At 45.6% G+C, this 23,992-nt stretch overlaps 1 protein-coding gene across 1 annotated transcript in view; it reads right to left on the minus strand.

The window, feature by feature from the left end:
• The window catches only part of dchs1b (dachsous cadherin-related 1b), a 127,843-nt gene that overhangs the window by 18,037 nt on the left and 85,814 nt on the right, over positions 1 to 23,992 (minus strand). The window contains exons 5-14 of the mRNA XM_080779746.1: positions 17,368 to 17,556; positions 14,997 to 15,234; positions 13,340 to 13,576; positions 10,220 to 11,278; positions 9,617 to 9,804; positions 9,164 to 9,260; positions 8,310 to 8,467; positions 4,642 to 5,082; positions 4,075 to 4,370; positions 3,471 to 3,586 (exon numbers count right to left, since the gene is read on the minus strand). Coding sequence (XP_080635872.1) covers positions 3,471 to 3,586; positions 4,075 to 4,370; positions 4,642 to 5,082; positions 8,310 to 8,467; positions 9,164 to 9,260; positions 9,617 to 9,804; positions 10,220 to 11,278; positions 13,340 to 13,576; positions 14,997 to 15,234; positions 17,368 to 17,556 — 3,019 coding nt within the window. The remainder of the gene's footprint in view (positions 1 to 3,470; positions 3,587 to 4,074; positions 4,371 to 4,641; positions 5,083 to 8,309; positions 8,468 to 9,163; positions 9,261 to 9,616; positions 9,805 to 10,219; positions 11,279 to 13,339; positions 13,577 to 14,996; positions 15,235 to 17,367; positions 17,557 to 23,992) is intronic.

Raw genomic sequence — 23,992 nt, forward strand, 5'->3', positions numbered from 1 at the left:
TGCTGCACTCCACTTAAATGACCATTTTCCTTTGGAATCTTTTGGTTTAGCGTGTGTGTGTGTGTGTGTGTGTGTGTGTGTGTGTGTGTGTGTGTGCATGCACACACGCGTGTTGACGTTGGAGCGGTTCTTGTGAACATGCAATTTTGTGTACCTGAGAGAGAGGCACTATTTATGTGCCTTGTGGTCCAGTAAAAACAAAGCCTTACAGCTTTGCTTTATGTGAGTTTCCACAATAAAGCCTTATTTCATATACCCCGTTGTACAATGGCTGATCTATACACTCAAAATGTTGTGAGTTTGTAGATCGGCTATTTTCACCATGCGCACCATTGTACGACTATAATGTAGGCCTACTAGTAAATCAGACATCCACAGACGCTCACTCAGGCCATCCAACTGTGATTTGAGATGAAACGATGACATGTAATCATTCATCATACAGTACTGTGTGTTTTTAATGTGCTGTACGTGGCCAAGCACGAGCTATAACAGCCGTCCAAGAGACACTCACATACTTTTGTACAAACTGGAAGTACTGTACGGTTGCCTGATTCAAATCTGTCTGCCCTCATAACCTTCGTAAAAAAGTAGGCTACATTAAATGTTAGTCTTTTTCTTTCTTTCCTATACGGTCTGTAAGACAATACGAGTCCATAAATCTGCTTGTGTGCGTGCGTGCGTGCGTGCGTGCGTGCGTGTGTGTGTGTGTGTGTGTGTGTGTGAGAGAGAGAGAGAGAGAGAGAGAGAGACAGAGAGAGAGAGAGAGAGAGATAGAGATAAATAGAGAGAAAGAGAGAGAGAGACAGACAGACAGACAGAAAGAGAAACAGAGAGAGAGAGAGAGAATTACATTAAGGATAGACTGGTTCCGAGATCCAATGTGTTCCTACGCTCGGCACCCCTGTCAACACCCAACAGCAGAGGGGTCAGCCAAGGTGAGCGAGAACGCCAAGTACGTGCATCTGAGTGTGTGTGCATGCGTGTGTGCACCACAGTGCGCACACGTGCATTTTTGTGCATGTGTTTTACTGTTTTATGTGTTTGCATATCTGTGTGTGTACGATGATAATTCACAGCAGAGTCTGCTAGTTTAGCTGGCATGCTGCTGTGCTGCGAGAAGTGTGTAATTTATGATTGCCGCAAAAGGCCAAACATATGCATTATGCACACATGGAAGGGCACGCACGCACGCACACACACACACACACACACACACACACACACACACACACACACACGTCTGAGGTGCTGACGTTTGTTTGAGGTTGGCTGTTTGTGTACTTTGCGTTCTTTGATGGAATTGTGGCTCATTGTGTTTGACTCAAACCATCAATCAAGGGAGTTTAAAAACATTATTTTGTTTCCAAATATACAGAAATGAGCCCCAAAATGTACTTGATACAATATTTTGAATGCCGGAAATAATTTATTATGCATATATCTCGATATATTCATGTTATGCATATAAAATATGATATTTTATACATTATTTTCCAAATTCTATCCAAAAGATATAGGCCTACAGGACATTTTTGGCCGTTATATATAATAGCCGTTCGAGGTACTGTAAATGAAAATAAAGTAGGGTTTAAGCGAAGTAATGTAGACCTCATACTGGCATAGAGCACACATGTAATTACTGCTTGGCCGCTACTAATGGTGATATAACACATCTAATATTGGCTCCCACAGTGCCCAGTGGGTTTGTTAAGCGTCTCACCAATACAATGCTAATCTGTCATTACAGATATCATTAACTGCTGGCCGTAACCAGTGCTGCGCTAAGCTAACCCCCCCCCCCCCCCCCCCCCCGTAGCACGTGAAACAAACCAGAAGTAGAATATCAGCCCTTGTTAATTCACCAGGCCCTTGACAGTGCTGGAGGAGAGAGGGAGTTTCTTCCATCTGGAAGCTGCATTAAAGTGTCCCCTCCTTACGGCTCCTAATCCCATCGCAGCCGGAGCCTATACTGGCCCACGGTATACCCAGTTCTGATGATGGAGAAATTGCAACGATCACACACGCACATATAACATATCAAAAGGCTGCCCTACATCCCCAGACCAAATAAAGTTTGGTTCCCATGAACAAATCCGTCAATGCAAGGAACACCAAAGCATTATTCAAGAGAAATATCACTCTTAGGCATTGAGAGATGGTCTAGTAAAGAAGGGTTATGGGGGTTATATGAGTGTTTTAGCAGTTGGGACCCTGTAGAAAGCACACTTCAGTGGGTAATTGCAGCCTTCTGGAAAGTTATTTTCGCCCAGAGGGCTTCTATGGGTGGGATGATGGTTATCTATCACTCATGAAGACATGAGGGGAAAGTGTCTTTGATTGTGTTAAATCAATCAGTGCAGAGTTGCTGATGAGTAATGACGTGGTGGAATTCACCCTAATGATGGCTTGATGGAGTGTAAATTTAATATAATTTCTTGTGACATCCCAGTCTATGTGGAATCTATGATATCACCACCATCTATAACAGCTAGTGTATAACCATTTTTGGGTGTTGCATCTGGGCCAAATGATAGTAGTCAGCTACACAGACTCCATGATCATGGAGCGCTTCTCTTGGGTGTTACGCTGAATGTGTGGTTTGGCTGTTTGGCTGTTTCTCAGAGATGGAACTGACTTTCAGAAGAAATAATTTGACTTTCTGATAAAGCAGGCATATTAAGGCGCGTAGTCTGCACTTTTGCATCTCACACAGGCATTCATTAAGACACTCACTGGCCTAAATTGCGGTTGTCAAAGCACTTAAGAAACCATGATTTTCAACGTCTCCTTGCAGTATATCTGTCTGTTGCAGAGCTAATGTTCCATTAGCAGCCGAAAGACAGAGCGAGTGTCTTTGAAATGTCTCTGAAATGTCCATCTCAGTCCAAGGTTCGATTTGTAAAAACAAAAACAAAACAAAAAACCCACTTAAGCCCTACTACTTCTTTGTACGTCAAATAGCTAAAATAGCCTGCTATATCTGCTATTTTTATAAATGTGTTTTTGCTAAATGCATCACAGGTTGTCTCAGGACACTACTGTACATAGAGCAGACATCCAATATGTTTCCCCCCTGAGCAAGCATTTGTGGACAGCAGCAAATATTGTTACTGTATAATAAACATGCCCCCATGAAAGATCATTTGACACATAATGCATAGAAGGGATAACATGGGACACAGGTCCTCTTGAGCGGCACCCAAACCCGGGTGCAGGCTTTAGTTCCGACATACAGTACTATTGATCCGAAACCTCAATCCTAACCTAACCCTAACCGCAAGCACGGGAGCAGCGCATGTCGGACCATCGCTTTTTCGCATCGCATCGCATGTCCCCCCGCTTCGGATCTTTGGTGTGTCGGAAAAGCGTGCGCACCCCCCCAAACCCAGGGGGATGTGAATCATGTGATCATGTAGTGATGTAGTCAGTGCATTCGATAGGAGTAGATCTTTGGGTTTTACTCTTACCAGTGTTAGGGTTGAGACTGAAGCGCCCAACGCTGTTTCCTGCCTGGATCCTGTACGACACCCGACCGTTCTCCCCTTCATCTGCATCTCGTGCCATCACGTACAAGATCACAAAACTGATGGCGGAGGTAGAAAGACAACATTAGAGGAGCACTCACTCACCTACAGTGCAGAACCGTAGCCTCCCTATTCTGGGGCAAACATTCGGCTAAAATAGCTGATCTACAAGCTCACAACACGTTGAATGGCTATCTTTGGAAAAAGTATTTTGTGTAGAGCAAAAACAGGAGAGGGCCTAATTAAGAGCCCTTGGGAATTCCGATCAACTATTGTAAGTACATAGGATTTAAGACTAAGTTGACCTGAAGGTGCTTTAATGAATGAAAGCTAAAGCTAAGAGTGAGAAATAAGTACTGACGTAAGTACTGTAAGTACATACTCAAGTACACAAGTGCTACAGTATGTCATACTTAATGGGATGAGGAAACTCCAGCATGTTGTTCCACAAACCTACTATCAGACAGACTCTATCTTATAGAGTATTATAGTAGTTATTATTTCGTTTCTGTATGCGAACGCCCTAAGATGCTAAAATGCAACCCACCCTATTGGCTGATCTTCCATTACGCTGACTGCGGAAGGCGAGCTGAAAACGGGAGCGTTGTCATTCTCATCGGTCACAAAAACCCTGGCAGTCACTGAACCCCAGCGCCTCTGGGACGGATCCATCGCCTGGTCCATGGCCCTCACCACCAGGTAGAGAGAGGGCGTGACCTCGTGGTCTAACCTCTGACCCAGGGTCAGGACCCCGGTGGAGGGGTCAAGGTTCAGGAGGTCAGGGGCATCAGGCCACTGGTGCTCAATGGAATAATGCAGCTCGCTGTTGGGTCCACTACCATCCTGATGTGGAAAGAGGAGAGGGCATGAGAGGTCTGAGTTTTAGGAGGTCAGCTGACCCTTATCTTAAGAAAAAAAAAAAAAAAAAAGTTTGTTCAAAACTGAAAAACTTTTAATGCCATTTTGGACCTTGGAGGAACATTTTCTCTCACTCAAAATATATACTTTTAACCAGAGTCTCAAATATACAGTACTTTCTGGTTCTTTTTGGTATACTCTTAAACTAAAACTGTATTTTCTCTTAATATGTAGACGAGCACAAAGAGTGTCTAACCCGATCCGATGCCTGGAATGTGTAGATGGAAGCGCCGGGCTCTGTGTTTTCTGGGATCACTATGGTAACAGGGTCCTCCGTGAACTCGGGGGCGTGGTCATTGCTGTCCTGCACGTTGATGTCCAGCTGCACCCGGTAGCTGCTGGGAAATGCCCGGGAGAAGTCCGACACCTCAATCTGCAGGGTGTACTTTGAGCCCTTCTCATAGTCCAGCTCACGTACCAGGTACACGTCCCCCTTCAGACGGTCCACCATGAAGGTCCCCTCTCGGTCTGTCCCGCCCACAACCAGGTAGGTCACCTGGCCGTCCAATAAGGCGGGTTCGTGCTGGTCGTGCGGGCGGACAGAACCAATGATGGAGCCCGGATCTGTCCCTTCCACTGTGTTCAGCGTCATGGAGAGGAGGTTGGGATTGGGGCTGGACTTGGAAGAGCTGAGCACCTGAGAAAGGAAATGAATGAGATCATTTAACATGAAGTTTTAAACTGCTGAACCAGCTCAGTGGCCTTGTGGTTAAGAGTGAGACTGGGGGATTGGGGGCCTGAGACTGGGAGGTCGTGGTTCGATTCCCGGCCGGGTCATACCAAACACTCAGAGAAATGGGACCCGATGGACCCAATGCCTCCCTGCTTGGCACTCACCATCAAGGTTTGGATTGGGGAAACATACAGCCACATGTCCAGGGGGTGTACTTGTACATTAAGCTGCCTCACGCTACAGAAACAGGAGTTAGGCTCCTGCCATATGGGCAGGCTTACTTTATCCTGCTGTGCCTGGTAAGTGTGGGTTGAAACTCATCGTTGTCATGGGAGCGCTACATCCTCCCTATGAGGGCTGCTCATTGGTGGGGAGAGTTTAATGGCAATGACTACACTGGTAGAAGAAAAGGGTCAAAAAAGGATTGGCAGTACAGGAGAAATAACTTTAAAAAGTACTTGAAAATGGAAGTTGACCTTTCGGACAGAACAATATTATGCAGGTCTACATATTGTAGTGTATGTTACTGTTTTCTGTAACATTCGATATGTCACTGAGTTCCTGTGTTGCTTCCTGAGAAATTCTAGCCCCACGGCTCTGCAGTACCTAACCCCAAACGCACCCTAGGGATCTTGTCTGTTTCTGTTGTCATTACCACATAATAACCCCCACGGGGCAATGCGCTACACACAAACACAGATTGTGTACATTCCTTCCAGGAAATATGTTGAAACTGTAGCATCCATTCTTGGCATCAAGGCGAGAGCAGATGAGAGATCGATGACAATGACAATATGTTGTAAATATCCTGGCGAGAGAACTCTAGCGGCTGTGCTGTTATCGTGCTGTCCGCACGCTAGCCAGGCAGTCCGGTCACGATGCTGCTGGGGCAGTGATGGCAACAACCAGATGGGGAGCAAATGTGTGTTTAAGGGGCTTTTGACACTTTTGAACAACAGCCATGGGACTGTACATTGTTTCAGAATGAGTAGATCAAAGCGCAAGGAAAGACAGCAAACACAAGCAGGCCTTAGCAGCATGCTTGAAATGCAGCATTCCTCACACGCAACATTTATGCTTCTGCATGCATGTGATTAACCATGCACACATGTATGTGTTCAAAGGCCTGCAAACACACAGAGGCACACATACTATACACATACAGAGGCAAACAATATCCGCACACACACACACACACACACACACACACACACGCACACACACACACACACACACACACACACACACACACACACACACACACACACACACACACACACACACACACACACACACACACACACACACACACACACACACACACACACACACACACACACACACACACACACACACACGCGGCCGTGCACCATCCCCTCATTCCTGTCACACAGGCCTATTAGTATTAATCACATCTTTTTGATGGCCCTTATCAAACAGAGAGGGTAAACCCAGAGGAGGAAGTAAGTGATTGGAATAATTTGTATGAGCTTAGCTCAGCCTAAGCCTCTCCCATTATGACATAGGCCTACTGTACGTGCAGTGCAATGCAGTACAGTGCAGAGCAGCAGTCCTGGCTGGGCTGACGACACCATGACAGGTGGGGAGGCAGCCTACGTAATACCACTGCAGATGAAAGGTCAGATAAATCTGGAACCCAATTCCCTTTATTTAAACATGGAAACGTACCAGACTGCATCATCGACTCTGCTCAAGAGTCTCTCATGTTTGTATTCAGCACGTGGCTCACATTTCGCCCAGTGTTCTCTCCATGTAGCGGGGTAGCGTGTGTACCCTTGTGTCTGGTTCAACCCACAGCTGCTAGGAGTGAAATGGTATCTCTAAATCGTTATCTGGAAATGTTATCTCTTACGTGTGTGTTCAAATGTGTCATTACATTGTGTCCATTGTGTCCGTGTGTGTCCATTGTTTCCGTGTCCGTGTGTGTGTGTGTGTGTGTGTGTCCGTGTGTGTGTGTTTGTGGATGCATGTGTGTACAGTATGTGCATGTGTGCGTGTGAGCCTGAGCGCTCGCATGCACCACTGCCTGCTACCGTACGGCGGTGTGTTCCTTGTGTGATCAGAGAGATTCCTTTCAGCTGGCTCTCATCAAATCTCATCTGGGAACGTTTGATTTCAAGGTGCCTGTTTCCCGTCTGTCTAATCTCAGTGTCGCACAAGCAGGGGAGCAGGGCAAGAATCTGAGGCAAGCTCTAATTAGCATCCCTTTCCTCTCTGAAATCACAATGCAAAAGAAAAAAAGAAAGTAATAAAAAGTAATCAGTTTTTAGCTTAAAGTTCTGTTGTCAAATTATGCTACCACTGTACTCTCTGGCTAAATGCCACTGTGGCAGACCTTAGGAAGTGAAGAGGTTTTTGGCTTCCATATTTGGATTCCTGATAGGCCGTGTTGATATGCAGGAATGACCCTTCTGTAGAAAAGTCCAGAGCGATAACTCAGCCCAGGCCCACTTCCCTCCTGCTGTTCAGTGTTTCTCACCTTGGGCTTGGGTTACCCAACTCACCTCTGGAGCAGGAAACACACACTGGAGCCGATAGACGACGTTTGTTTGTACAGGCACCGATTCAGTTTCTTTTCCTTTTTTGTTTCCATCTCCCTCAACACTGATACTATTCGCTTCTCTTGCAGTTGAGGAAATTGCTCTGGAGACGGGAGTGAACTGGAGGCGGGGAAGGCAACGGCACTGAGGTAATAAGGAGGTGAGGCCAAATTGCTGGAGGTTTGAGTGTGAAGTTGGCCTCCCCGGCCATTTACCTCATGTGCAGGGAGTCTCTCAAAGTACAGAGAAACCTGTGTGTGTGTGTGTGTGTGTGTGTGTGTGTGTGTGTGTGTGTGTGTGCGTGTGTGCGTGCATGCGTGCGTGCGTGCGTTATGTGAACTGAAGGAATGTGCCAAGTGAAATGATACTGTATGAGACTTGTGGTGTTACTGAGACATGATTTGCAAATAACATTAAAACGGCATCGTAGTTCCACTCTGAGTATGAACTGGACGGATGGATGCATCCACTATGATTATTTACATAGTGTACTTTAAAATATACCTGTATGCGTAGCTGGCAGGTGGAGCTGAGGCTGGGAGTTCCATAGTGTACGTTAAAATATACCTGTATGCGTAGCTGGCAGGTGGAGCTGAGGCTGGGAGTTCCATAGTGTACGTTAAAATATACCTGTATGCGTAGCTGGCAGGTGGAGCTGAGGCTGGGAGTTCCGTGGTCAGTAGCAGTCACAGTAAAGGCATATTCTGCTCGTTCTGCCCATCTCAGCGGGGATGCGGTACGTAGTTCCCCACTGGACGGGTTCAGAGTGAAACGCTCTGCTCTTGGACCTACAGAGAAGAGAAGAGAAGAGAAGATATTACTGCTTATATACAGTACATGCCATTTATAATGTATTTTCAGGTTAGGTTGTTTTGCTGGATAAAGGCAATTGTAGATCCATAAAGAAAGATGAGTGAGTGAGTGAGTGAGTGAGTAAGTGAGTGAGTGAGTGAGTGAGTGAGTGAGTGAGGTAGTGAGTGAGGTAGTGAGTGAGTGAGTGAGTGAGGTAGTGAGTGAGTGAGTGAGTGAGGTAGTGAGTGAGTGAGGTAGTGAGTGAGGTAGTGAGTGAGTGAGTGAGTGAGTGAGTGAGTGAGTGAGTGAGGTAGTGAGTGAGTGAGTGAGGTAGTGATCGTGAGTGAGGTAGTGAGTGAGGTAGTGAGTGAGTGAGTGAGTGAGTGAGGTAGTGAGTGAGTGAGTGAGGGAGTGAGTGAGGTAGTGAGGTAGTGAGTGAGTGAGTGAGGAAGTGAGTGAGTGAGGGAGTGAGGGAGTGAGGGAGTGAGTGAGGGAGTGAGTGAGTGAGGTAGTGAGTGAGGTAGTGAGTGAGTGAGTGAGGAAGTGAGTGAGTGAGGGAGTGAGTGAGGGAGTGAGTGAGGTAGTGAGTGAGGGAGTGAGTGAGGTAGTGAGGTAGTGAGTGAGTGAGTGAGTGAGTGAGGTAGTGAGTGAGTGAGTGAGGGAGTGAGGTAGTGATTTAAAGTGAGTCTGACCTGATAAAGAGTAGTAGATGGTGCCGTTCTCTCCCTCATCCGGATCTTTGGCTGACAGCGTTGTTAGGACTGAGCCAGACGAGAGACTCTCCATCGACTCCGTTGACAAAAAGAGCATTGTTTTATTCATCTGTTTTATTAATAATACGAGAATTTCATTGTGTAGCATTAGGATTTTCAAAATTAAATTGGAATATTTCAGTATTGTCAATACCGTCAAGTATTGCTAATATTCTGTCAATTGTGCAACCCTCTCTCTACTGGTTCTAAAACATCTTCATGTCAAGGATCGCCATTTAACATTATTGAAAATGGTGGACATCTGAAATAGCCAAAAAATACAATAGTGAGAGTGAGGGAGTGAGGGAGTGCTGTAGACCACCTGGCACCCCCTCAAGAACCCCTGGAGGTCGCACTGTGAGAAGCATTGCTCTTTGTCTTTTCCCCTCTCACCTGTATAAGTAGCTCTGCCTCTGGCTTGGCGTGGCTAAAGCGGGGGGCGTGGTCATTCTCGTCCAATACACTGATGTGGGCGGTCCCGGTGGCGCTGCGCGGGGGCGTGCCCCCGTCCTGCACCACCACAACCAGCTGGTAGCTGGACTGCTGCTCTCTGTCCAGGCCCACTCGCGTACTGATCTCACCTGGAGATACAGTAAGGGCAGCAGAGATACAGTAAGGGCAGCAGAGATACAGTAAGGGCAGCAGCGACATGATTGAAAGTGCCATAAAATGTGATAACACGTATAAATAGATACACAGAAGAATGGAAAGAAAATAAGACAAAAAGATATAAAGGTGTTTGTACACTGGTCCACTTTTTTGGCCGAATATCGGAACAAATTTCGGACATAAAAAAACACGTGTCCATCACGTTTGCACACTGGTACCGAATATTTCGTCCGCATAAAGCTTTTTTGGACCGGGGTCGAATTTATCAGTTTTCCGCAGAGGTTACGAATTACCGCGAATCCGCAAAATGCAGCGAGAAAATGCGCCGGTGTGCAACCACCTTAATTGCCATATAATATATGGCAGAAAACACATGGTCCTGCTCACCGGTCTGTGAGTTGATCTGGAAGTGTCTGTCAGAGTGCATCAGTCTGTAGGTGAGACGAGCGTTGAGCCCAGCGTCTCTGTCCGTGGCCGACACCCGGCCGAAGCCCGTCCCCGCCACCAGGTTCTCCCTGACGGCCAGGAACACCCTCTCCTGGCTCAGCCGGGGCGAGTTGTCGTTCTCGTCGGTCACGGTGACCCTCACTGTGGCGCTGCCGGTCCTCCCCGTCCCGCCGCGTCCCGACGTGGCCAACACGGTCAGCAGGTACATGTCCTTGGCCTCGCGATCCACAGAGCTGCGGACGAACAGCCAGCCGCTGTCTGGCATGACGCCGAACCCGGCGGCATCGCCGTCCGGCCGGAGCCGGTACGACACCGGGGACGAAGAAGAGGAGGCTCCGCCGTTCCCGTTCCCCACAGCCTCCCGGTTGAGCGCCCGCACCTGCAGGAAGCGCGTGTTGAGCGGCATGTTTTCCCGCAACTCCACGCGGTAGGTGAGCGTGTCAAAGTGGGGGCCCTGTGCGTCCTGCGCCTGGACATGCACCACCAGGGTGAAGGTGGAGCTAAGCTGGGGTGCACCGCCGTCCTTGGCCACCACCTGGAGGTCGTAGCGGGGGATGCTCTCGTAGGACAGGCTCCCGATGAGACGCACCTCCCCGCTGCCCCGGTCCACGCCAAACGTCCTCTGGCCCCCCGCTGCCCCCCCGCCGGCTGAGAGCAGGTCAAAGCTCAGCTGACCGTTATGCCCCAAGTCGCGATCCACAGCTTGCACGCGGTAGATGACCGTCCCCATCTTGGTGACCTCGGGCAGGAGGAGGGACTCCGAGGAAGAAGGGAGGAAGGCTGGGGCGTTGTCGTTGACGTCGGAGATGGTGACTCGCACGCGGCAGGTGCCATACGCCGGAGGGGAGCCGTGGCGGGCCTGGACCTCCAGCTCCAGACTGGAGCGGGTCTCGTGGTCCAGAGGCAGGGCCGTCCGGATGGTACCGGAAGAACTGTCCACTGTGAAGTAGCCGTCTGGGTCTCCAGAGGAGATGGAGAATAAGATATCCTTGGACACACCTGAGAGAGAGAGAGAGAGAGAGAGAGAGAGAGAGAGAGAGAGAGATAAAGAAAAGGGTGAGAATGAGTAAGAGTAAGAGGCAGCGAGTGTAGAAGGTTACTGTACATACTGTACATGGCGCCTATGTGCAATCTTGTGCTTGGCACTGCTTCTAGATAATCATCTATCAAGGCACGTCCTCTCTATCTCCCACTGGCCCATCTTTTCTATTCCTCATGCTCGATCAGATAAGCCCATTCAGAACACTTAGCAAGTACTGAGAAATATGCCACTGAGTCAAAGGGGATATTCGTGGGAATAATTCTTTAACTTCACCTCATCTAAATGAGGGCAGAGAGACAGGAGAGCACTTCAGTCCACTACCTCCACTCTGCTCTTCACTCTTGACTCCCACTCAGAATGACATCCAAATCCATTTATATGTCATTAATACCGGGAAAAAATAAATGTCTGGCTGGAGTGAAAATAAACCCTGGTAAAAGCCAGCACAGTATGATGAATGTGATTTCCTAATGGGGTGTGTACTCCTGTTGCTTGTCTATTTGCACAACGGCTCTGGTGAGTGGTACAGTATCTGCGCTGCATGCTCTGCTCCATTGAGGTGCCTGACAAGTGGATGGGAGTGGGATTTTCTGCCATGGGACTTGTCGGGAAATGAGAGAGCAGTTCCGCCCCGTCAAATAAGTCATGTAAGACAAGCTTTCCTTGGCTTTAAAGTATAAAGATTACATTTTCATTCGTAGAAGGAATAAACGGGAGTCCAAAAACAGTTAAACCCGGGTAGAATTTAAGTGCTATGCATTCATTTTGGGGAAACATTTGCCGGCGTAACCACTTTCACCCTAGCATCCCAAAATTAGATTTCCATGTCGCAATGGGACATTTCTTTTCCTTTGTTTGACACATCTATTTTCTAATAGTTTAAGTATAAAAAAGTGGTTCAATTCATAGGATATCCTAAACATTTTGCACTTGCTAGCTACATATTATATTATGATTTTTCTATATTAATAAAATTAATTTATAGAAATAGCTCAAGTTACACTCGAACTCTGCCCAAACTCAGATTTTAAGAAAAGAAAAGAAAAGAAAACAGTCTTAACGTGCATGACGTGTGTAAGTGGTCGCATATGAGCTGGATCGTTTTCCTACCCAAAGCAGCTCATGATGTTCACAATTAACATAAGTAGTAGAGAGGCTCATGCTCATTTCCTCCTTATGGGACTCTATCTATTATACTCATGCTATGTTCACACTAGCGCAGACAAAACAACAGGCTAGAGTCATTTTCAGCGAGATGAAGCCACAGAAGGTCACTGACGTGCTACAAAGAACGTTGGCTTGCTGCACCTTTTTCCAGTGCTCCAACGATGCATGTTAGTGTCAATCAATCAAATGTTTTTGTTTCACCATTTCCCCTCCGTTGGCTTCTCTCTCCATCCCCACAATTCCGGCCCTGTTCCATTAAAGGAAAACTCATTCTTGCCATTAACCAGATCCCTGTTCAATTTAACCCTACCGTTTTTATTTATGCAGTGTGACATGAGCAACACAATGAGGCCAGCCATACTTGCTCATTATTGTAGAATTCGTCGCCTCGACTGTGAGCGCAGCATCATAGAGTAAGAGTCTCCTAACTTTTATTCCCTCTTATAGAGCGTCGCAGTCCCGCCCCCTTTCATGACGGCGACAGGCCCAGGAAATAATTCCCCATGGATTTTTCCCATAGACATTTCAAAAAGTATTTATTTAAAGGTCTGTAAGCCTCGAACAAAGCCAACTCGGATCGTGACAAATCATGACAACAAACACAATACACAAAAAAGTGTGGTACCCTGCCCTTTTTGTCTTCTTTATAATTATTTGTTCGGCCCAAAAAATTGTGTTTGTTGTCATGATTTGTCACGATCCGAGTTGGCTTTGTTCGAGGCTTACAGGTCTTTACTAATACTTTTTGAAATGTCTGTGGGAAAAATGCATGGGGAATTATTTCGTCGTCGTCGTCGTCGTCATGAAAGGGACTGCGACGCTCTATAGTCTGTGATGGACCGTGCGCTCACCGGTCTTGGTAGCGGCGCGGACCGTCCCCACAGCCGTGCCCCTCAGCACGTCCTCGGACACGGTGAAGAAGTAGTGCGCCTGGTCGAACACAGGGGGCGCCACAACGCCTCCCACCACGCTCACGTTCACCCTGGCGTTGAGCGGTGCCGTCAGGCCGCCGCCGTCCTCTGCCGAGATCACCATGGAGATGACCGTGTTGGCTCTGCCGTGGAGGGAGCGGGAGAGAGAGATCACGCCTAGAGAGAGAGAGAGAGAGAGAGAGAGAGAGAGAGAGAGAGACAGAGACAGCGACAGAGAGACAGAGAGACAGAGAGGAGCGGAATGGAATGGAGGAGGGAAAATAAAACAGAAGAGAGGAAATTATGATAATTTTATGGTTCAATTTTTCCCTTTTAGCTGTGGTCGTTGTCAGCCTCAGGAAGGATGTTGGTTCAGACAAAAAAAACAGTTCTACCCATTTAGACCCGAGGACGATTCTACAAAATTAATGTCTTCTAAATCCTGACAGTTTCCTGAATGTTTCTGTCAGTCATTCTCAAAGTTTTTCATGTCAAGGATCCCAAAAACTATATGTATTTGGCCGCCGACCCCCCATTTGAAAATATGTTGTTCCAGATTCCCCCCAAGAAGCAAAGATATGATATATTTGCGACACATTTTCACGATTTTTCAAAAATAGCTAAAGTATAATGCTTAAAACACCAAAAGGGGTTCCCGTCCAGAATGGGTTAAGTTAACTCAGACAGTTACATGATACGGATACATTTACATTGAGTAACAGTGTGTGTACATTATACTGTATATCCACAGTTATTTATTTGTGTTAAAAGCCTCTCATACATACATAACATGTCGAGAGTACTGCTCTTCACACTCTGGACTTGTTTCACTTAGTAAAATGATGCCCCATTCAGTGAGTTGTTTGTGTTTAAATGTACAGTATAGTAAAATGATGTCCCATTCAGTGAGTTGTTTGTGTTTAAATGTACATTATAGTAAAATGATGTCCCATTCAGTGAGTTGTTTGTGTTTAAATGTACAGTATAGTAAAATGATGTCCCATTCAGTGAGTTGTTTGTGTTTACATGTACATTATAGTAAAATGATACCCCATTCAGTGAGTTGTTTGTGTTATAAATGTACAGTATATAGGTGTAAATATTGTATCATTGCTATTTGAAATCGGCCAGCCTATGCTTTACACTACAGACAGTACATGTAAACTGTGGTGAATACACTTCCAATTCCAATTTATAACTGTCACTCAATAACCCTTAAAGGGGTATTTCACTTTAAAAAAAGAAACGTTGGGTAATTTTATTGTCTACTCAGGCTTACAGTATGTGACACACCTTGGATAGTTTTTAAGTTGCTTGATTCAGTAATTAGATATTTGATATTCATTTTAGCGGCCACGCCCCCTTCCTATACAAACCCATTGAAACTTCAAACTCAAATTTTAATATATATATATATATATAATTTATTTATCGGGGGGGGAGGGGATAATAAAAAAAAACAAAGATCCACACATTACACATTGGAGAATTAAGGTAGTGCTTGCTTGCAAATAATACACACACAGTCACAGTCACAGTCACACACACACACACACACACACACACACACACACACACACACAACATCTATTTATACCTGTGTCCTTGTTGAGGGTGAAGAAGGCGGAGCCTCCTCCTCCTCCAGGCACCGTGCGATAGGTCACCCTGCCGTTCTCCCCGGCGTCGGGGTCATTAGCCGTCACCTTGACGACGGAGGTGCCGGGGGCGCTGTGCGTGCTGAGGCTGACGGTGTACAGCAGCGGGTAGAAGGAGGGCCGGTTGTCGTTGATGTCCACCACACTGACCCTAACGTGGGCCACGGCGCTCAGACCACCCTGGTGGAACACGTGGAGGTTGAACAAGCCATTCCGCTCACAATTCATTACATATACATACAATACATTTGAAAATATAATTTTATGGTGTAGGTCGGCCTTGAGCCAATGATAGTATCCAGGTGGGCGACTGAAGCCCGATTTCTGCTTCGTCGTATGACAGCATCACTGACCAGAATATAGGCAGTCTATCGACTATGATTAATGAACGATTCTTATTTTTGATGTTTGAAAATAGGGTATTCTCACTATTTTTGTGCAGCACCATTGGACAACAAAGTACAATACAGGATTGGATAATGAAACTAATCTATTTAGTCGATTCTAAACAATTTATTAAAAATGTTCCATCGGCTATACTGTAAGTCAGTTCTAAATAACAGTTTCTATATTTCCAGTTAATTGCCCATACTGTACCTACTGTATAATGATGTACTGTACCTACATTGCTAAAACTGAGCCACTTTAGCTCACTGCACAGAATGAGTCACGGCTAAATAACAGGTTGTTCTTTTCTTTATGGTTACGTTCACCCCTTTCCCCCATGTTTCTGAAGCCAGGAATGCAAGGTTAAAAGAAATAATTTAAATTAAAAAGAATGACTTCCGTTATACAATAGTTATGTCCTACACTGAAACAGATTTATGCGACACCGTAAAGATGAAACAAAATTGTAGGAAGACGGCGTTCTTTGTCCATCATGTGTGAAATATGGAGTCAATCAACAGTCATACACATGTGTCCGGGAGGGGGGGGGGGGGGGTAGTTTACTCTCATTACACTGTAGTTTGCAAAGCCCGGCTTTATGAGACCATTAATGATAATAACAGAGCCGGCCTGAGACCCAGGGGATGGCCACCAGCTGGACCTGGCTGGGGATGAGGACCATACAGTGAAAATATACATTTCATGTAGTATAGGTTTCAAAAACTGCCCAAAAACGCATATTTTTAAATGTATTTTGGAGACACTGGGAGTGGGAACATATAGTTTCACAGACATATTTTAGCTGGATCTTTCATGGCTACTTATATGTGACCAAAAATGCCCCTCCCACCTCACACATTTCTTTGGTATAATTTGAAACAAATGTATTGAATTTGTATTCATAATTTAAGTTTTCTGTGCGGAGGTGGGGGTGAGATGGAGCATGGCTTATACATTATATATTATTATCTGTGTGAAACCAGAAACACTACAAATTTTCATTTCCATTGTTTTTGCAGGTGTACACTGTATAGCAGCAAGACGAGGAGTAGTAGAATATATAAACATTGAATTATAGAATTATATTCTAATATAATATACGATGGAGGAGAGGTATGAGTGTAGAGGAGGCAACAGGAGATTGTATGTCAGGATCCACACTTTAATTCAACCCCTTCCTAAACAGAGGAAATATATATATAGTTTTGTTGAACATGTGTGTGTTGCAGAGGAAGTAATGATGGCCACACTAATACTATTCAACCTGTGTGTGACCTTCAGTATGTAAAAGATGTCTGCGAAAGTCTGCACACTGTGGGTAATAAATGTTTCATTGCATCTCTCAGTAAGTGCATTCGCTGCGATTAATTGCATGCTTAATGGTGTATATAGGACAGGGGGTAAGGGGCACGATATTGAAATGCTACCAAAATCTGTTTTCCTACTTTGTTCGCTTCTTCTTTCCTCTCTCTCTCTCTCTCTCCCCCTCCCCCCCCCGCTCTTTCTGATTGCTTAGCCATGCCTTTGCTGTGATCTGTGAAGATGCTCGGTAAAGAACAGGATGCTGTCTTTCCTAAAGGATATCCTGAGTCCCTTTGATCAGCTTTACTCGACTGCTTGTATGAGGATTTAGTTTGTCCTAACAGGATAAGCAGTTCGATTCCCAGTTGGACCTCCATGGATTCCCAGTTGGACCAATCTGTGTGTGTGTGTGTGTGTGTGTGTGTGTGTGTGTGTGTGTGTGTGTGTGTGTGTGTGTGTGTGTGCGTGTGTGTGTGTGTGTGTGTGTGTGTGTGTGTGTGTGTGTGTGTGTGTGCGCGTGCACGCATGTGCGTGCGTGCGTGCGTGCATGCGTGTGTGTGTGTACTTGGACGCATGCATTAAACAGCTATAGTATTCATTATAGTGATGTAAATTAGGTCTTACTCCATCTGTGGCGGTGACAGTGAGATCAAAGCTGTCCGGCCCCTCGTCCCTGTCCAGGGTAGCACTGGTACACAGCTGGCCATTATCTTTATCTATGGTGAAGTGGGATGACGCTGTGCCCCCGGACCCAGAACCCAATGTGTAGGATATTGTCCCAAAGGAACCACGGTCCTCATCTGTGGCCGACACCTGGGGAGAGAGAAACATGTTTTTGACGTGAGAAGTAGCACAGGTGAAATGCAGTAGGTACATTATAGAGGAGAGGAGAGGAGAAGAGAAGAGAAGAGAAGAGAAGAGAAGAGGTCTACTGTGGTGAAACAATCCAGAATCATGACACCACTCAACAATGGCGGCGTTATATAAAGCACTGATATAACACTGACTCCAACCAAACGTCAGTGATGAAGGTGAACTTCTGGCACAGAGGACATAAGGGAGGCAGCATAAATATGGTTGTAGACAGAGATATCTGCAGGCAACGTTTGCAGGAAAGAAAGGGAGGGAAGTGTTGAAAGTATAAGGCATAATGGAGACTTTATGAGGATGGCTATATAGTGCACAGAGAATTATAGATGGTTAAGGGTGAAATGCAACAGTGCAACAGGTTTACAGGAGAGGAGAGGAGAGGAGAGGAGAGGAGAGGAGAGGGTGTTGACAGGAGTTGTAAGTTAGGTCCAGGGGTTAGGGGAGGAATGCTGATGCATGTTAGCAGGTCATGTCAGAATTAGACTTTAAGTGGCATTTAAATAATTCACAGAGTGCAACCATACTGTACACATGCACACACCCGCATGCACACACATACGCACAGCAATAAACCATATGAAAACACTCCTTGGTGACAGTTCTGACATTAATCTGTATTCTATTTCTCTCTGCAAAGGAGTTCAGGATTTCAAGCTGTTTATCTAAAGAGCCTTACACAACAGGCAGGGGCCTGTTGTAAACGTTTGTTCAACTTCAATACCACAAAATCACTGTGTAGAGTCACTTCACGTCAAATAGTGTAGATAGACATGTTTCTTGTGCTTTTGTAAACACACACACACGTGCACGGCTATGCCTACATGTATTAAAGTGACCCATAAACCAGGAATACGACAAAGACATCCTTGCAAAACACAAGGAGGAAGTGTCCTGTGCACTGTGGACTGCCGTTTTATACAGGCTCATAACATAATGTGTGGTGGTGTTCATGGCAGCCGTTAAAAGTAGCATTTTCCTTTAGAACTTGAATCCATGCAGGCCAGATAAGACCGGGGAGACGCGACATTGTGACATCAATGCAACAACTGACCCCGGCCTGTAACCCCTCACCCCCTGTTTGAATTATGTCTGTTAATTAAAAAACACCAAACGGAATTCAATATCACATGAAGTATAGAAAGTGATTTAAATCATAACAAATAAGAAATAGAAGAAAATATAAGAAAACAACTAACCCTATCCCTGTGTGTATACTGTATATATGGCTAAGTATTAATTGTAGGGCTGGGACTCGATTAAAATAATTAGGCCTACCGGTATTTGATCATTTGAGGCATTGTAATTAATGAATACAAATTAATTGTATTTTGGTATACGAGTGAATCAATGATTTTCTCATCCACTGGGCCAAATAAAGCGGTCTGATCGTCTTCTTCTCCCATTGTGTGCACCAGTATGATCGCTACGCCTGAAATTCATCCAGTAAGAAAGGTTCTGTGGTGCTGTGAGAGTGTCGAGCGGCCAAGGCAACAAATGAATAGAGACCAGTCCAGGGCACCTTCAATAAGGCTTTATTTCTCCATTGTTCTCAATCACTTTGACAGTCATATGCAAGACAACCTGTCATATCTCGGGTTAAAGACAACTGACTGCTTTTTATAGGGCAGTCCATTACCTGGTTAGCCCATACCATTCCCCATGGGTAACAATAACCATATTCCCCATTCTTAGAATCACACAATGCCATTTTATATAAACTTACTCCCTGTATATGCACCCTCAATACCTATTCACAGTTAGTAGTTAGCATAGAATCTATACACATACACATACAGGATTACATTCATTATAGTCCATCCCAATCCCCGCTGATAGCCATTTCCCACTTGGTCCCTCCCGGAACTATAAGAGGGGTGCCTATACCCAGAGGGAACTCATTTGCCCGAACACCACCCTGAGAGGAGGATGAGAGTAAACAGAGGTAAGTTTAGACATCAGAGATTTACATTCCTTCTTCACAAGTCTTCTCATTATACTGGTCAATTAGAAAGTATGCTGTCCTCTTTATTCCTAAACTAAGGTGCCTTATATCTGTTCATTTGTAGGTGTATGAGGAGATCCGCCACTTCAGAGAATCACCAACAACTCAGTGTCCCCCCTTAACTTCAATAAATGCATTTGTTACAATTTGTGTCCTTATTTACATTATACCCTACATGTAGAATTGTGTTAGCATCTGCATTAGGTATAGTAACGGCGTCCGCCGTTACAGGTGCAAAAACTAAGCGATTTAAAAAAGCGCATTTTAATCGTGTTATTGTTTCTGTAAATAACTAATCGAAATTAATCAATTAAAGTCCCAGCCCTAATTAATTGTAACCCTGAAGGGCCATGAGGCCGACAGAGCCCACACAGCAAAGTCCTTTTAACAACTGAGAGAGTACAGATGGAAGCAAATGGACCCTCATATCATAATTATGTACACGTCTCAAAGGTAAATGAACACTATGGATCTCACTGTGTATGAGCATTGACCACATGATGACCATATAGACACCCGACAGTGGCTCAGTGACACACACGGCTACTTCATTAGGCTCACAGTGGCTCTCCATTGGTTACAGTACTTTACACACTGGAACACCACCACCTACACAGCAAACTCCTGTCTTCATTTAACTCTGACTGTGAACAGTCAGATCACTCAGGAGAGGGTGCAAATGTAAACAAAGTGTCAATTTCTTTCCGTTTGTACACTTTTTGGAATTAAATTAGAGACCTTCATTTGTTTTGCCCCTATATGTTATACAATGTTTGCGTCATACAGTTTCTCCTAAACAATGGAAGAATACAACTTCCCTACTGGTCCCATGTGGCATAGTGACCTATTGCCCCCTACTGTACTCTTGGATAGTTCATACGGTCAGATGATGCTAGAAGGGATCTAAGACCATTGCTAGGATTTCATTTTGTGTCCTCAACAACATCAAAAAGCCCAAATATATTTTTGACAATCAATAGGGGGGAAATTATTTTTATTTTGAAGCATGTTCTGACCAATCTTTGCACATTGAAAGCAAAACACTGAAATGCTAGTGCAGTGCCCCGTTCAGGGCGTGACCACCATTTGAAACGCGTGCCTGGAGCACGCCGGCTCATCCCATCGACTTCACACACGACACAGCACTTCCACCGCCCTGCTCCTCAGAGCCCTGCAATTACTCAGACTTGCCCCATTGCTAACCCTATCCCTAAAACCTGACCCTAACCCTAACACGTGAAGCCATGTAGTCGCCCAGTCGGAGTAATGGGATGTCGGCTGTCAGACAAGGTGTGAAGCACTGGCGGACATACAGTAGAAGCAGTATGCAGTCGCATCGGGGCCCGGGGGGGGGGGGGGGGGGGGGTCTGGCTGCCGGCTGCCACTCCTATACCGTAGTAAACTGTAAACTCACTCTCTCTCTCTCTCTCTGGCTCTCTCTCCCACAAGTTACAGCGACTAAGACTACATTTCCTGTCAATAGTAACTAGTGTAAAATATAGTTCATTGGGAGTGCTGTCAATCTCACATCAGGGCCCGTGGGACATTCCCTCCGCCACTGAATTCAGGGCTTTGCAAGGTGCATATCTGCATGGTCATAACAATACTGTGGCCGTATCATTGGGTCCCACCCCAGTGTTGGTGATGTGGTGTAGAAGTACAGATTGCAGAGGGTCCCTGTTTCTGTAATTTCCTGTGCTTTAGGGTGTTGACAGTAACACTATCTTTGGACTGTGGGCTTATATATCTGGGTGTTCCTCCCATCTTTCAGGCTGCATGTGACGGCTTAGCCACCTGTGGCGAGGAAAAACTAAGCAAACAATGCACACAAGCACACACACAAATCCACATGACTCACACACCCATCCCATCTTTCTTAGTAAATCTAATTAAAGAGTGTTAAGCCACCATGACTGCCCACCAGGGGAGTGGGTGATGTCATGGTCACCTCAGTTTTGTTTTGTTTTGTTTTTACACCAGGAAATACGTGAAATAAATACTGCACAGACAAAAGAAAGAAAGAAAAAAGAAAGTAAAATGATGAAAAAAGGGCGAGAGTTGTACAGGACATCCTGGAGTCTGTCATGGGGACGGGTCAGGTCGGACATTATTACTATTACTATTATGTGACGCCACCTGGGACTGAGGCCAGGGTCTGGGAATGACCTGGGTTGGACTGAGAGGAACTTAAACACAACAAAGAAGACTGGGAGGCCAGAAGTGGAGCATGTAGACATTGATTCTCCACACGCTCTAAAATGTTAAAACCCTCAGTGGTGTGGTATGGATTCCTTCTCATGGGATGTGTGTGTTGTGTGTGTGTTAGGGGGGGGTGGGGGGGGGGGTCATGCAGGACAATCACAAGGGTTGCACTGCAGCAATCCTCAGCACAAACACACATTTATGGAAACTTGGAGAGCCGTAAATTAAAGGATAAAGACATAAAGATTTGGGTGTTTGGAGACATACAGTATAGGGAGGGGTTGGATGGGTGCCGTTGAGAGGCAGAGATTTGTTAAAGCTTATAGTTGAAGATGGAGTCGACTGACACACAGACCGAGGTAGACACAGACAAACAGGCAGCAACAGAACAGCCAAGGACGTAATGCATGTCATCACGCTATTCCTGCAAAGCCCACCCGTTTACGGTTTGAAACGCTTCCTGGAAACTTTGGAAGAGGCTGTGAGGTCCTTGGGAGAATTAACTTCACAGGCCAAGAAAGGAGTCAATAAGGATAAACTTTGTCCTCGTGATTTCCTCCTGTCTGTCCACCTGACAACACCTTGTCCAACACCAGCAGCATATAGTCTAGCTGACGTTAGTAAGACGGCAGAGAGCTGCATTCTCAATTTGTTACCGTTCTTCAAGCATCTGCAATATGTATCTCTCCTCGACTGAAAATGAAAGAATTATACGACACTTCTAGCACAAGGTAACATAATTAATGCAGACAGCCTTCGGTGACTTATCAAACAGGACAGAATGCTGTACGTCATATAGCGTGTCTCATTTGAGAGAATATGGCAGGTTATTATGATATATTTTGGCCCTCACCTTGAGGGCCAAAATATGTCTTATTGTCACTGTTGGGTGGAAACCTTGTATGTTACAGTTACTTTTCAAGAACTGGAAAATATAACCAGTGTTCCATTGGATCCAATGGAGTTATAATTTTAGTCACAATCTCCTGTTAATATTGGGTCATTATTTATAAAAACCCACAGACACTCAATCACTTTCACTCAAAACTAAAATACCACAACAGCTCACAATACGTCACAATGTGGCACGTTGCGAGCTTGTAGATCGGCTATTTTTTACTACTTTTACACTGTAGTATGAAGAAGTAGGGCATTCATTCTTGGGGGAAAAGACAACAAAATCTTTAAAAAGATACACGGTTTCTGCGCGATATCATCCACATTATATTTTTTTGCAGGTCTGAAGAGACTGTTTCTGCCAAGGAGGAGAGACCCCCCCCCCCCCCCCCCCCCCCCCCTACAGTCTGAAACCATTCCTCTGATCTCAGACCAGCCGCGGCCAACCGTCCCGGGCCTGTCATACACACCCATTCATCATGGTGTTTCTCCTGAGGTGTCCCGCAGTGATAAACCGCGTGAGTACATAGCAACACAAACACAGACGGACAGACAGCCCCAACCTCTTGACAACATCTAAATCTTTTCCCCTTTTGGGCTGCAGTGGACAGTTAAGGGCATTAAGCTGTGAGGATTTTATGTGTACTTATATGTGTATTTTTATGTTTCCGTCACAGCAACACAAGCCTGTACTGTACGAGTGTGTTGCTGTGTTGTAGTGAATCTCATATTTTTTTCTTCTATTAAAGTAAATGGGCAAGCCAGTATCTTTTTTATCGTGATGGGACGCGGTAAAGAAAGAGAGGGAGACTATGGCACTGGCAAGAAAACTCCTGTGGGATGTGATCTGTAGACGCATGGTGCACGTGGGACCTGGACACTGCTCTACTGTGGGATGTGATCTGTAGACGCATGGTGCACGTGGGACCTGGACACTGCTCTACTGTGGGATGTGATCTGTAGACGCATGGTGCACGTGGGACCTGGACACTGCTACACTGTGGGATGTGATCTTTAGACGCATGGTGCACGTGGGACCTGGACACTGCTCTACTGTGGGATGTGATCTGTAGACGCATGGTGCACGTGGGACCTGGACACTGCTACACTGTGGGATGTGATGCACGTGGGACCTGGACACTGCTCTACTGTGGGATGTGATCTGTAGACGCATGGTGCACGTGGGACCTGGACACTGCTACACTGTGGGATGTGATCTGTAGACGCATGGTGCACGTGGGACCTGGACACTGCTACACTGTGGGATGTGATCAGTAG

This window comes from Protomyctophum bolini, assembly GCF_963924005.1.
Source record: "Protomyctophum bolini genome assembly, chromosome: 13".
In the NCBI taxonomy this organism is placed as follows: domain Eukaryota; kingdom Metazoa; phylum Chordata; class Actinopteri; order Myctophiformes; family Myctophidae; genus Protomyctophum; species Protomyctophum bolini.